The sequence below is a fragment of the Staurois parvus genome, unplaced genomic scaffold, assembly GCF_062004578.1.
Source record: "Staurois parvus isolate SC_StPar_1 unplaced genomic scaffold, SC_StPar_1.0 ptg000449l, whole genome shotgun sequence".
Taxonomy (NCBI): domain Eukaryota; kingdom Metazoa; phylum Chordata; class Amphibia; order Anura; family Ranidae; genus Staurois; species Staurois parvus.
The window spans coordinates 1,675,222-1,689,745 of NW_028318245.1; the positions used below are offsets into that span (position 1 = coordinate 1,675,222).

At 43.4% G+C, this 14,524-nt stretch overlaps 1 protein-coding gene across 1 annotated transcript in view; it reads left to right on the forward strand.

Annotated features, from left to right (window-relative positions):
• The window catches only part of LOC149453262 (uncharacterized), a 29,445-nt gene that overhangs the window by 6,182 nt on the left and 8,739 nt on the right, over window positions 1-14,524 (forward strand). The window contains 2 exon segments of the mRNA XM_089688618.1: window positions 1,530-2,497; window positions 6,491-6,640. Of these exon segments, the coding sequence (XP_089544744.1) occupies window positions 1,530-2,497; window positions 6,491-6,640 (1,118 nt within the window).

Below are 14,524 nucleotides of genomic sequence, written 5' to 3' on the forward strand. Positions count from 1 at the left end.
TTCTTCCTCCTCTTTCCTTCTTCCTTCCTTCCTTCCTTCCTTCCTTCCTTCCTTCCTTCCTTCCTTCCTTCCTTCCTTCCTTCCTTCCTTCTTCTTCTTCTTCCTTCTTCCTTCCTTCCTTCTTCCTTCCTTCCTTCCTTCCTTCTTCTTCCTTCCTTCCTTCTTCTTCTTCTTCCTTCCTCTTCTTCTTCTTCTTCCTTCCTTCCTTCTTCTTCTTCCTTCCTTCTTCCTTCCTTCTTCTTCTTCTTCTTCCTTCCTTCTTCTTCTTCTTCTTCCTTCCTTCTTCTTCTTCTTCTTCTTCTTCTTCCTTCCTTCCTTCTTCTTCTTCTTCTTCTTCTTCTTCTTCTTCCTTCCTTCCTTCTTCTTCCTTCCTTCTTCTTCTTCTTCTTCCTTCCTTCTTCTTCTTCTTCTTCCTTCTTCTTCTTCTTCTTCTTCCTTCTTCTTCCTTCCTCTTCTTCCTTCCTTCTTCTTCTTCTTCTTCCTTCCTCTTCTTCTTCTTCTTCTTCCTTCCTCTTCTTCCTTCCTTCCTTCTTCTCCTTCTTCTTCTTCTTCTTCTTCTTCTTCTCCTTCCTTCCCTCCTTCCTTCCTTCCTTCCTTCCTTCTTCTTCTTCTTCTTTTCCTTCCTTCCTTCCTTCCTTCCTTCCTTCCTTCCTTCCTTCCTTCCTTCCTTTCTTCTTCTCCTTCCTTCCTTCCTTCCTTCCTTCTTCTTCCTTCCTTCCCTCCTTCTTCTTCCTCCCTTCTTCTTCTTCCTCCCTTCTTCTTCTTCTTCCTCCCTTCTTCTTCTTCTTCCTCCCTTCTTCTTCTTCTTCCTCCCTTCTTCTTCCTCCCTTCTTCTTCTTCTTCCTCCCTTCTTCCGCCCTTCTTCTTCCTCTTCTTCCTCCCTTCTTCTTCTTCTTCTTCTTCTTCCCTTCTTCTTCTTCTTCTTCTTCTTCTTCCTCCCTTCTTCTTCTTCTTCTTCTTCTTCCTCCCTTCTTCTTCTTCTTCTTCCTCCCTTCTTCTTCTTCTTCTTCTTCTTCCTCCCTTCTTCTTCTTCTTCCTCCCTTCTTCTTCCTCCCTTCTCCTTCCTTCCTTCCTTCCTTCCTTCCTTCCTCTTCCTCCTTCCTTCATCTTCCTTTTTCTTCTTCCTCCTCCTCCTCCTCTTCCTTCTCTTCCTCTTCTTCTTCCTCCTCCTCCTCCTCCTCTACTTCTTCTCCTTCCTCCTCTTCTTCTTCCAGGTCACAGCTCATGCGCAAATTTTTTATCAGTAAAACGATCGGCCAATTTGCCTATCATTGCCGGGAAAATCGGCCAATCATCAAAATCGACCTCGAATATTCCAACATGCCCGATAAAAATAATGTGCAAAAACCCCAAAAAACGGCCAACCAATTAACCCACTAACGGTGCAAAAATCGGCCGATGTTCGACCCCTCTATGGCCGGCATTAGCCCTCCCTTGCAGACTTTATTGAACTTTTGTTAGTTTTTTGCTTCAACTAACCTTTCTGTAACACCATAAAAAAGAAGGTTTCAATATCTATTTACCAACAGGTGGAGACGGTGTCCAGAATATCTCGGAGGGACATCATGGTCAACATCTCCATCACAACGCAGAAGATGATGGCATCTCAGAGGGGTCCCCAAAAGTGAACCTTGACAGTAGAAACATCCATTCTCCAGATAGGAAAGCAGATTTCTCCACCCCTAAAGAGTCACAAACTTTTCCCAAAACAATTCATCCGAGACATTCCGGCATGGATAGCTCCTCAGAACGGTCTAATCCCCGTAGATCGTCTAACAGTAAACCAGAGTTATCTCCCACTGTAGACCCAAGACCGACAAGCGAATATCCGGTTCTGTGTTCAGAGTGCGGGAAACATTTCGTAATGAACAGAATCTGCATAAGCAATGGTCTTTTCTCGTGTTCGGAGTGCAGAAACTTCAGCTGCAAACAAGACCTTCCTGTACAGGAGAAAAATTGTAAGGGCGAACGCCCCTTTTCCTGCTCAGAGTGCGGGAAATGTTTCATTCAGAAAGGCGACCTTCTCAGGCATCAAAGGATTCACACGGGGGATCGTCCTTTCTCATGTTCGCAGTGCGGAAAATGTTTCACCCAGAAAGGAGACCTTCTTAGGCATCAAAGAATTCACACGGGGGATCGCCCTTTTTCATGTTCGGAGTGCGGGAAGTCTTACATTCAGAAAGGAAATCTTCTTAGGCACCAGAAAATGCACACGGGCAAGCGTCCTTTTTCCTGTTCTCAGTGCGGGAAATCTTTTATTGAGAAAGGGGACCTTCTTAGGCACCAGGGAAGCTACACAGGCCAACATCGTTTTTCATGCTCTGAGTGCGGGAAGAGTTTTCCGTGGAAAACCTACCTGCTTAGACACCAGAGAATTCACACGGGTGAACGTCCGTTTTCATGCTCAGACTGTGAGAAACGTTTCCTTCAGAAAAGGGATCTCCTTAGACACCAGAAAAAACATTGTACGAGCGTTATCACGGGAAATGTCCCGCACTGAAATCACATCTACAAAGTAACATATGGTGGTATTGAATGGGGCGTTCCATCTGTAGAACAATTGTACAATAAAAAGTTGGATATTTTAGTCCTTTTTTTCTGTTTTTAAATGAGCTGTTATTATCGTATTTTTCGCTCCGTTTCCCCCCAACAAATGGGGGAAAATGTCTGTGTGTCTTATGGAGAGAATATCGAGTTGCCGGCCCGGTTCCCCCCCGTGTTAGACCTCCTTTGCAGACCTTCAGTGGTTCTACCTGTCTCTGGTCTTCTATACCGTGTCCGCAGTCTCTGGTCATCTCCTGTACCGTGTCCGCAGTCTCTGGTCCTCTCCTGTACCGTGTCCGCAGTCTCTGGTCCTCTCCTGTACCGTGTCCGCAGTCTCTGGTCCTCTCCTGTACCGTGTCCGCAGTCTCTGGTCCTCTCCTGTACCGTGTCCGCAGTCTCTGGTCCTCTCCTGTACCGTGTCCGCAGTCTCTGGTCCTCTCCTGTACCGTGTCCGCAGTCTCTGGTCCTCTCCTGTACCGTGTCCGCAGTCTCTGGTCCTCTCCTGTACCGTGTCCGCAGTCTCTGGTCCTCTCCTGTACCGTGTCCGCAGTCTCTGGTCCTCTCCTGTACCGTGTCCGCAGTCTCTGGTCCTCTCCTGTACCGTGTCCGCAGTCTCTGGTCCTCTCCTGTACCGTGTCCGCAGTCTCTGGTCATCTCCTGTATTATGTCTGTAGTCCATTGGTTCAGAATATTTTTGTTCCTGTTTTCCACCTCTAAAACCTAGGTGCTTCTTATGGAGCGAAAAATATGGTTGCCCAGCTGTCTTGTTCCTCTAGCTTCAATACTTTTAGCCTCTTGTAGGCAGCTTGCTTACACCCATCTAGACAGCCAGCTGGCCAAGGCTGGGGAAAGGGGTTAATTGTCTGTACTTCTTTCCAGGGATTTTTTGAACCAGCCTAGCACACTATATCGCCAAAAGTATTGGCCCCGCCCTCCCAATCATGTGATTCAGGTGTTCCAATCCCCTCCATGGACACAGGTGTATACAATCAAGCCCATAGGCATGCAGACTGCTTCTTCAAACATTGGTGAAAGAATGGGTCGCTCTCAGGAGCTCAGTGACCCCAAGCGTGGTCCCGTGATAGGTGGTCACCTGTGCAATAAGTCCATCTGTGACATTTCCTGGCTACTAAATATTCCACGCTCAACTGTTAGTGGGATTATAACAAAGTGGAAGCAACTGGGAACAACAGCCACTCAGCCACCAAGTGGTAGGCCACGTCACATGACAGAGCCGGGTCAGCGCATGCTGAAGCGCACAGTGCGCAGAAGTCACCAACTGTCTGCAGAGTCAATAGCTAAAGACCTCCAAACTTGGTGTGGCCTTCAGATGAGCCCAACAACAGTGTGTAGAGAGCTTCATGGAATGGGTTTCCATGGCCGAGCAGCTGCATCCAAGCCTTCCATCACCAAGTGCAATGCAAATCGGCAGATGCCATGGTGTAAAGCACGCCGCCACTAGACTCTAGAGCAGTGGAGACGTGTTCTCTGGAGTGACCAATCACGCTTCTCTGTCTGGCAGTCCGATGGATGTGTCTGGGTTTGGCGGTGGCCAGGAGAACGGTACTTGCCTGACTGCATTGTGCCAAGTGTAAAGTTTGGTGGAGGGGGGATTATGGTGTGGGGCTGTTTTTCAGGGGTTGGGCTTGGCCCCCTAGTTCCAGTGAAGGGAAATCTTAAGGCGACATTTTGGACAATTTCATGCTCCCAACTTTGTGGGAAGAGTTTGGGGATGGCCCCTTTCTGTTCCAACATGACTGCGCACCAGTGCACAAAGCAAGGTCCATAAAGACATGGAGGAGCCAGTTTGGGGTGGAGGAACCTGACTGGCCTGCACAGAGTCCTGACCTCAACCCCATAGAACACCTTTGGGATGAATTAGAGCGGAGACTGCGAGCCAGGCCTCCTCCCCCGACATCAGTGCCTGACCTGACAAATGTGCTTCTGGAAGAATGGTCCAACCTTCCCCTAGACACCCTCCTAAACCTTGTGGACGGCCTTCCCAGAAGAGTTGAAGCTGTTATAGCTGCAAAGGGCGGGGCCAACTCAATATTGAACCCTACGGACTAAGACTGGGAGGCCATTAAAGGTCATGTTGGTTCTGTTGACCCTTTAGACCCCTGGTCTAAATTCTCTGTCACTCATTCTGTCTCCTCAGGCCTGGAGAAGCATTGGTTACAAGTAATCACACATGAGACCGTCTTGTCAGTAACCAAAAAACTTCTAATTTATTCCACAACGAAAGCTCTCTTTTATAGTACAATATAACATGCAAGTGAGAATACAAACATTTACGTCAATCCTGAAAAGTGATGAGAAGCGGAGTTTCACTTTCCCAGAAATAAAAGTTTGTAAATTGTTTTAAAACACTTATCTACTACATACAATAGAATCTCGCTAGATACTTGTCAAGGCTGTGAACATGATCTTTCTCAGGCATTTTAATTAGTTATAAGTAACAAACAATTATTTTCTCATGGAACAGAAATATTTGATATTTAATTGTATCATAACAGAAACAGGTGCTTGTTAATACAAAGAAATAATTGGATACTATCTCCATCTCTACCAAGGCTAAGCTAAGATAAAAGATAGAAGAATTTTGTGAGTATAGTTCTGTAATACATAACTGACATAGCATATTTTCATTAACTCATTCTGGTTATAATACAAAACAATTAATCAACATGTTGGTACAAAATGGAGTGGGGAAAACAAAATGACAGACCTAAAAGACATACATTTCCCTTCAATCCCCTCTTAAAATCAACTATTTCTAATTGGGTGATTTTATTACTTCAATCCACAGTTACCTTGACGTCATCAGAGGTTTGGCAACTCTCTGGCTACATACAATGGGTATGGCGATGCTAGCATCCTTGGAATCCCAGGTGGCATAAGGGCCGCCCCCATCCGTCAAATAACTGGGCTACCTTTCTTCCTCTCTTTGTGTTTCGCAACGTGTGTGTTCAAGACTTATGGAGAGCATGGAGGCATTTTCAATGCCTTTGCTAAGCATTTTACGGAAACAAGGGATTACACAACATACAACTAAACCTATGATTATCATGATAATAACGATAATAATGAAAAATTGCACTAATGCTTGTTTCTAACTAGTAAACCATCCAAAGTACTGGTCCCAAGGGTTATCAATGCCTGAGTTTGTTTTTAGCTCTTCAGAAAGGTCCTCCAACTTTTTATGGCCAACGTGATCTTCCCATTAGGCCCAGTATTATCAGGTATGTAGGTACAACATCCTTCGGTTTTACCAATGTATACACATGTACCCCCCTTTTCAGCAAGAATCATGTCTAGGGCCATGCGGTTTTGAAATGTCATGGTGGAATCAGCCTGCAACTGCTCCGCTATCCCCTTCAATGCATCCCTGGTGTAGTTGACAAACCTCTGTTGATTGTAATATATATAATTTATCCATCAATGTTCTTGTTTACGGTAACAATGAGAAATATAGACTCAAATCCTGCTGCTGCTTGGTTTTTTTGCCTTGAATTCGTCTGGAACCCCTCTTGGTACCCCTATGGCATCTATATATACATGGCTAACATCATGTGCAGTATGATACATATTACACAACCAGAGTAAGTGGGAGTTATGGGGACATTGTACACTTTGACAATAATCAATAATAAAGGTAGCAACCTCAGTATTTGATGAATTATACCACAATATAGTGTGGCCTGAGTCCTGTATTATCACCACTTCACCATGGCTAGATGCCAACAAAATCAGTATAATCAGGAGAAAGTGGCAGAACCATGGTCCAAAATTGGGGAAGCAGTTCATCTTCTTCAGGGTCAGGGTTTTCTACCCCCGTTAGTACCCTCTTTCCTTGATTGTCCTGTTCGAGGTCAGGGCTTTCTGCCCCCGTTAGTACCTCCTTTCCTTTTTTCCTTGGGTCTGGTCCTGGGCCTTTCTCGACCAGCTTCGCTCTGGAAGCATGGATCCAGATGGAACTATGTTCAGTGAGAACTGCTGTTCTAGTTACCGTAGTTTCTGGTCCATAGACGAAATCCTGCTGTTTCTTGTTTCTCGTCAGCTGTTTCACCACAATACGATCTCCGGCCTGGAACGTGTGGGTATTTTCCTGTAAAAAAAACGGAAACTTGCGGATAATATCGTTCTCTTTTTGTGGAATACATTTCTGGCCATCGGGGAAAACACATCTGTGACCACACAAGCTGGTTGTTGTCTTCCCTGTTGTTGGGGTATGTGTGTAAAGTCAATTTGAAGATGTGTAAAAAAAGTGTTGTGGGGTAAGGCAGGTATTGATGCATGGCTTTATTTGGGTTGTTTGGGTTACTCCTGATACATGTGATGCATCTTTTCACAAAATCTTGTACTAACTCCACCACTTCTGTGATATAAAAAATCTTCCATCCTATATGTCCTATCCCATGGCATTGTGCAATGTATATCAGGGTGTGCAATGTATATCAGGGTGTGCACCGTGGGATGCATGGTTCCCCTCTTTGCAGATTAATCCAGTCCTTGGATTCTTCTGTAAAATAGGGTAGCACCAGTCTTCGAGCTCCTTTGTGGAAGCTGACTGCTAAAAAATTGTGATCAATTAAAAATCATCTGGAAGGATGGGGCACAAAGTGGGTATCTGCAGTAAAACAAATTATTACTGAGCTACCTTTTTTGCTTCATAATCTGCTAGAGCGTTACCTTTTGTTATATCATCGTCCCCTTTGGTATGTGCTCTGCAGTGTATGACAGCAAGTTCCTTAGGAAGTGTGAGAGCCTTGAGCAAATTGGCTACTAGTTGGGAATGGGCAATCCTTTTTTCCATCAGCTCCTATGTAGCCTCTGAGAAACCATAATACACCATGGTCATACACTGTTCCATAGGCATATTAAGAATCTGTGTAAATAGTGACAGACTGATCTTTGTACAGTTCACATGCTTTAGTGAAAACAATTCATCAGCCTGGGCTGATTGAAAAAAGATTGGTCATTTGGCCTAGTGCAGGAGAAATCTATGAAAACAACATCAGCATTTGGGATTGGAATCTTTGATAAATCCAGTCTGGGTGAAATATTAGCCTCAATGGATTTGAGGAAGTCATGAGCCTCGGGTCCTAGATCGTTTGACAATTTGAGACCCAACAGTGCATTTAGGATCATGGCTGGACCTGAGTTGTTATACTTGATATGCAACATGGGGTTGCTCATCAAAATAACCTCATATCCGCTGAGTTGTTGGGAGGACATGTGCTGAGTGTGTATATTTCTTAGTAAAATAGCTACATTATGTGTAGTGTGCAATATCATGGGGTGTCCTAAGGTGAATAACACAGACATCTCCACAGTCATAATGTAAAATGCCAACACTTTGAGACACGCAGGCATGCCTTGGACCTGAACTGGCACCATTTTTGAGAAAAAAAAAAAAAACTACAGGGCGAAGTCTGCCTCCATGCTCTTGGGCGAGTACACCAGCCATGGTCTTACAATTGTCCCTTGCATACACATGAAACATTTTTACATAATCAGGAAGGCTAAGGCCTGGGGCAGTTACCATTGCATTTTTCAAATACACATATGCATCAACCATGTCATCTGACCACTTAACAATTTCTGACATTTGCTGGGTTGTGACTTATCATAATAGGAACAGTCAGGTATCCATTGGCGGCAGTAACCAATGGCTCCAAGAAAGGTGAGCATGTCTTTCTTGGTTTGTGGGCGGGCAAGTTTCAGGAGAGCCACAGCTCTCTTTGGACTGACTTTCCTTTCCTCCTTTTGTAAACACAAAACCCAGATATTCAACACTTATTTTACACCATTGTAGTTTTTTCTTTGACACTTTGTGTCCACCTTCAAAAAGACATTTCAACAAACTCTCCCCATCCCTCAGGCCGGCCCCCTTAGTGAGACTGCAGAGGCAGATGACATCTGCGTACTGCAGCAGGACTGACCCATAGTCCGGTGTCCATTCCCTCAGAGTGGCTTGGAGAACAGTTGTGTAGATTACAGAAAAATCTACAAAAACCCTGAGGCATTAAACAGAAAGCAAAAATGGGCTGTGTCTCTGCATCAACAAGGACGCTAAAAAATGCATTTGCTAAATCAATTACTAAAAAACATTCAGCATCAGACGGTATGGCTGCAAAAAATACGGAATGTCAAACACCAACAGAACAATGTTTTGTAACACAGTCAATGTCCTCTATTTCTAAACATTTAATTATTAATGTGTCTCCTACAGTGAGAAATGGATATCCCTTGATCTGTGTTGCCACTTTGTATCTGGTTCTACCTGCCTTTCCAGGACTGAAAATTTTATCTATTCCTGCTTTATTTGCCAAGTCTACTAATAAAGACCCTGATATCTCTTTTAATCCTTCAGCAGGAAAAAAAAAAATTCCCTGTGTGGAATCAGGAATTCCTTGGGTGGGGGTTCAGATTGATCTTCCACAGCGTCCTGGACTGGGACAGTGGATGAGGCTGTGGATTGGATTTGCTGCTGTGCTGCAATAGCTACAAGGAAAAATTCATGCCCTCTTTGGAGAAGGAAAGATATATTCTGACAGTTCGGAGCTGACAGTACAGAGCGGGTCTAGTAACACATAACCACTTATCACTCTCAACAAAGGATAGACAATAAGAACTTAAATATTGACTTTATTTCAATTACTTTGACCCGTTCACTTACCAACCAGGTTCACTTATTTGCATAAACAAATTATCTTATTACTCTATACATTTGATAGTAGAAGCAAAGAAAAGAAAATTGATTACCCCCAACAGACTAGTTAAGACTCTGTAATTAACCTAGACCCTGTCTAGGTATTTCAAATGTAGACCCCGTCTACATAAATCACCTTTCCTTATCTGAGTCTCCCGGAGACTCAATGAAAGGTTGTCGATAGCCCCTGGCTATCAGTCTTTATAGTCCGTTTCAGGTAAGGACGCGTCGGGGAGATTGACTTCATCTCAGAAGAGAAAGACAACAGACATACACATACACACAGTGATAGGTAAAATCAATCTCTCAAGTTGGATACTGTCAAAATGAGATCAGAGTCCTTTCCCTGACTGTCTTTCTGAAAAATCACCCCACAGACACAATATTTACAAGTCATTTACAGATAATACCTTCTTTCAAAGTATCTTAATTGTCCCAACGTTTGGCCTATAAAAATATGCGGCACTGGTATATGACAATTAATTTTATACAAATGACCCCTTCTTGTATATACTTCAACTTGATTATAAGGTCTATTTACAACATCTACAATAACGTGATTATTACTATCACGACCTTTATAATGTATCAGCAACCCACATTTACACAATGTACATGTCATTACATAGACCTCCCAGTTGGTGTCACCATGCGTTCACCTTTCTCAGGTCAACAACCAATAAGGTCTAGCTGAGAGGGTGGTGCGTCTTACACCTTCTGACAATAGGTCTTCAGTGATTTCGGTCTGTACACTTACCACCTCAGACTTATTACTCATACAAAACAAATTATCTTATACTTCTATATGTGGAAAATAATAAACTTTAGACACAGAATGAGTGACTATAGGCAATCTCCCTGAGATTGTTTAGTCTCCCTGAGACTATTTTTCTAACACTCCCGGAGTGTTGTGTTCCCTGAACACATATTGGCTTAAATGGATATCGGACTAATCAGAGCCTCCCAGTTTCCTTGTATCCAACTTGTACAGGTTATATAGAAAATAATTCTACTTACCGGACAAGTGGATGGTCACTGAGCGGATGATACCGATATCCCGGACGAGCCCCCAAAACTGTTGGTTCTGTTGACCCTTTAGACCCCTGGTCTAAATTCTCTGTCACTCATTCTGTCTCCTCAGGCCTGGAGAAGCATTGGTTACAAGTAATCACACATGAGACCGTCTTGTCAGTAACCAAAAAACTTCTAATTTATTCCACAACGAAAGCTCTCTTTTATAGTACAATATAACATGCAAGTGAGAATACAAACATTTACGTCAATCCTGAAAAGTGATGAGAAGCGGAGTTTCACTTTCCCAGAAATAAAAGTTTGTAAATTGTTTTAAAACACTTATCTACTACATACAATAGAATCTCGCTAGATACTTGTCAAGGCTGTGAACATGATCTTTCTCAGGCATTTTAATTAGTTATAAGTAACAAACAATTATTTTCTCATGGAACAGAAATATTTGATATTTAATTGTATCATAACAGAAACAGGTGCTTGTTAATACAAAGAAATAATTGGATACTATCTCCATCTCTACCAAGGCTAAGCTAAGATAAAAGATAGAAGAATTTTGTGAGTATAGTTCTGTAATACATAACTGACATAGCATATTTTCATTAACTCATTCTGGTTATAATACAAAACAATTAATCAACATGTTGGTACAAAATGGAGTGGGGAAAACAAAATGACAGACCTAAAAGACATACATTTCCCTTCAGGTCATGTGCGTGGAAAGGCTGGAATCTCAATACTTTTGGCAATATAGTGTGTGTGCCAGACGGGAGCACTGCCAATGTGCATCCATTGCCTAAGCGCGCTCCCTGGGAGCACGCGGTGTCGCGAGGAAACAACGTAACACTGATCGTTGTACGGGATCTCTGTGTGAGTTCCCGATCATGTGATCACTGATTGGCCAATCCTTTACGGGTGCAAAAGCAATCTGTGTAAAAAAAAAAAAAAAAAACTTCATCACCCCCCACTAGTACAGTGTCACTATGATTCTGTACTGCTAGGGAGACAGTATGTGAAAAAAACCCCATAAATAATAATATAAAAAAATTAAATAAAAATGTAAAAAAAATTTAGAAAAATTATAATTTTTGGTTATATACTAATTTGGGTTATTTTTTTTATTACTAAAAGATAACTGAATACATTTTGGCCAAGATTTATGAAGAAAGATTATTTATTTGCAAAATTTTATAAGAAAAACACTTTTTCAACATTTTTGAACTTTTTCATTTACAGTGGGGCAAAAAAGTATTTAGTCAGCCACCAATTGTGCAAGTTCTCCCACTTAAAAAGATGAGAGAGGCCTGTAATTGGCATCATAGGTAGACCTCAACTATGAGAGACAAAATGAGAAAAAGAAATCCAGACAATCACATTGGCTGATTTGGAAAGAATTTATTTGCAAATTATGGTGGAAAATAAGTATTTGGTCACCTACAAACAAGCAAGATTTCTGGCTCTCACAGACCTGTACCTTCTTCTTCAAGAGGCTCCTCTGTCCTGCGCTCATTACCTGTATCAATGGCACCTGTTTGAACTTGTTATCAGTATAAAAGACACCTGTCCACAACCTCAAACAGTCACACTCCAAACTCCACTATGGTGAAGACCAAAGAGCTGTCGAAGGACACCAGAAACAAAATTGTAGACCTGCACCAGGCTGGGAAGACTGAATCTGCAATAGGCAAGCAGCTTGGTGTGAACAAATCAACTGTGGGAGCAATAATTAGAAAATGGAAGACATACAAGACCACTGATAATCTCCCTCGATCTGGGGCTCCACGCAAGATCTCACCCCGTGGGGTCAAAATGATCACAAGAACGGTGAGCAAAAATCCCGGGACCACACGGGGGGACCTAGTGAATGACCTGCAGAGAGCTGGGACCAACGTAACAAAGGCTACCATCAGTAACACACTACGCCACCAGGGACTCAGATCCTGCAGTGCCAGACGTGTCCCCCTGCTTAAGCCAGTACATGTCCGGGCCCATCTGAAGTTTGCTAGAGAGCATTTGGATGATCCAGAAGAGGATTGGGAGAATGTCATATGGTCAGATGAAATCAAAATAGAACGGTTTGGTAGAAACACAACTCGCCGTGTTTGGAGGAGAGAGAATGCTGAGTTGCATCCAAAGAACACCATACCTACTGTGAAGCATGGGGGTGGCAACATCATGCTTTGGGGCTGTTTCTCCGCAAAGGGACCAGGATGACTGATCCATGTACAGGACAGAATGAATGGGGCCATGTATCGTGAGATTTTGAGTGCAAACCTCCTTCCATCAGCAAGGGCACTGAAGATGAAACGTGGCTGGGTCTTCCAACATGACAATGATCCCAAACATACCGCCCGGGCAATGAAGGAGTGGCTTCGTAAGAAGCATTTCAAGGTCCTGGAGTGGCCTAGCCAGTCTCCAGTTCTCAACCCCATAGAAAACCTTTGGAGGGAGTTGAAAGTCCGTGTTGCCCAGCGACAGCCCCAAAACATCACTGCTCTAGAGGAGATCTGCATGGAGGAATGGGCCAACATACCAGCAACAGTGTGTGCCAACCTTGTGAAGACTTACAGGAAACGTTTGACCTCTGTCATTGCCAACAAAGGATATATAACAAAGTATTGAGATGAACTTTTGATATTGACCAAATACTTATTTTCCACCAGAATTTGCAAATAAATTCTTTCCAAATCAGCCAATGTGATTGTCTGGATTTTTTTTCTCATTTTGTCTCTCATAGTTGAGGTCTACCTATGATGCCAATTACTGGCCTCTCTCATCTTTTTAAGTGGGTGAACTTGCACAATTGGTGGCTGACTAAATACCTTTTTGCCCCACTGTATATAGCAAAAAAAATCCCAGTGGTGAATAAATACCACCAAAATAAAGCTTTATCTGTCTCAAAAAATGCTAAAAAATTCATATGGGTACAGTGTTGCATGACCGCGCAATTGTCATTCAAAGTGGGACAGCGTTGAAAGCTGGAAATTGGCCTGGACAGGAAGGAGGTGAAAATGTCCGGACTGGAGGGGGGTGAAAGTGTCCGGACTGGAAGGGTGTGAAAGCGTCCGGACTGGAAGGGTGTGAAAGCATCCGGACTGGAAGGGGGGGGGAGCGTCTGGACTGGAAGGGGGGGGAAAGCGTGCGGACTGGAAGGGGTTAAAGTATACAGTATGTAAACCCTCACCTTGTAAAACAACACATTCAGCTTAAAATAGAGTGGAAAAGCAAAACATTTGTGTATAGACACAAAAAAAAAAAAAAATTGTGATTTTTTTTTTTATTATAAGTGATCGCATAATCTCTGAGCTTCACAGTGACTGATCACTGCGATAGCCAATTAGAGGCAATCACAGCGATCAGGTGACCCAGAACCGGCACCCTCCAAACACAAAGGCAGATACGCAAACGTGGCCACACAGAAAAAAATCCCGGTCCAGCGGGGTTGCATATTTGCGTACGTTCAGCGGCAAGGGGTTAATACTGGTTATATCGCTTCGTACCTTTCTGTCCTCCATACCATCAGTGGGGGGTCAATAAACATTAATATTATACAGGATTTATGGCACCAACAGTTTGCTCAGCGCTTTACAATATAAAGGGAGACAATACAGCAACAATACAGTTCAATACAAGAGGGTTAGGAGGGCCCTGATCCTGGGAGCTTACAATCTAAGAGGGAGGGGCTGGGGGTACAAAAGGTAATAATTGTGGGGGATGGACTGGTAGGAGGAATAGAAGATTCAATTATAAGCTGAAGGCAGGATAGGCTTCCCTGAAGAGAGAGGTTCTCAGAGATCGCCTTAAAGTGAGCAGAGTAGGCGATAGTCTGATAAATTGGGGTAGAGAGTTCCAGAGGATGGGGGAAGCTCTGGAGAAGTCCTGGAGACAAGCATGGGAGGAGCAGACAAGGGAGCTAGAGAGCAGGAGGTCATGCGAGGAGCGGAGAGTACAGTTTGGGTGATATTTGGAGACAAGATTGGTGATGTAATTTGGGGTGGAGCTATAAATGGCTTTATATGTTATTGTTAGTGCTTTGAATTGTATTAGTAGGGCAATGAGAAGCCAGTGGAGGGATTGGCAGAGAGGGATGGAGGACACTGAATGGAGGGATTTGCAGAGAGGGATGGAGGACACTGAATGGATGCCAGTGGAGGGATTGGCAGAGAGGGATGGAGGACACTGAATGGAGGATAGTGGAGGGATTGGCAGAGAGGGGTGGAGGACACTGAGTGGAGG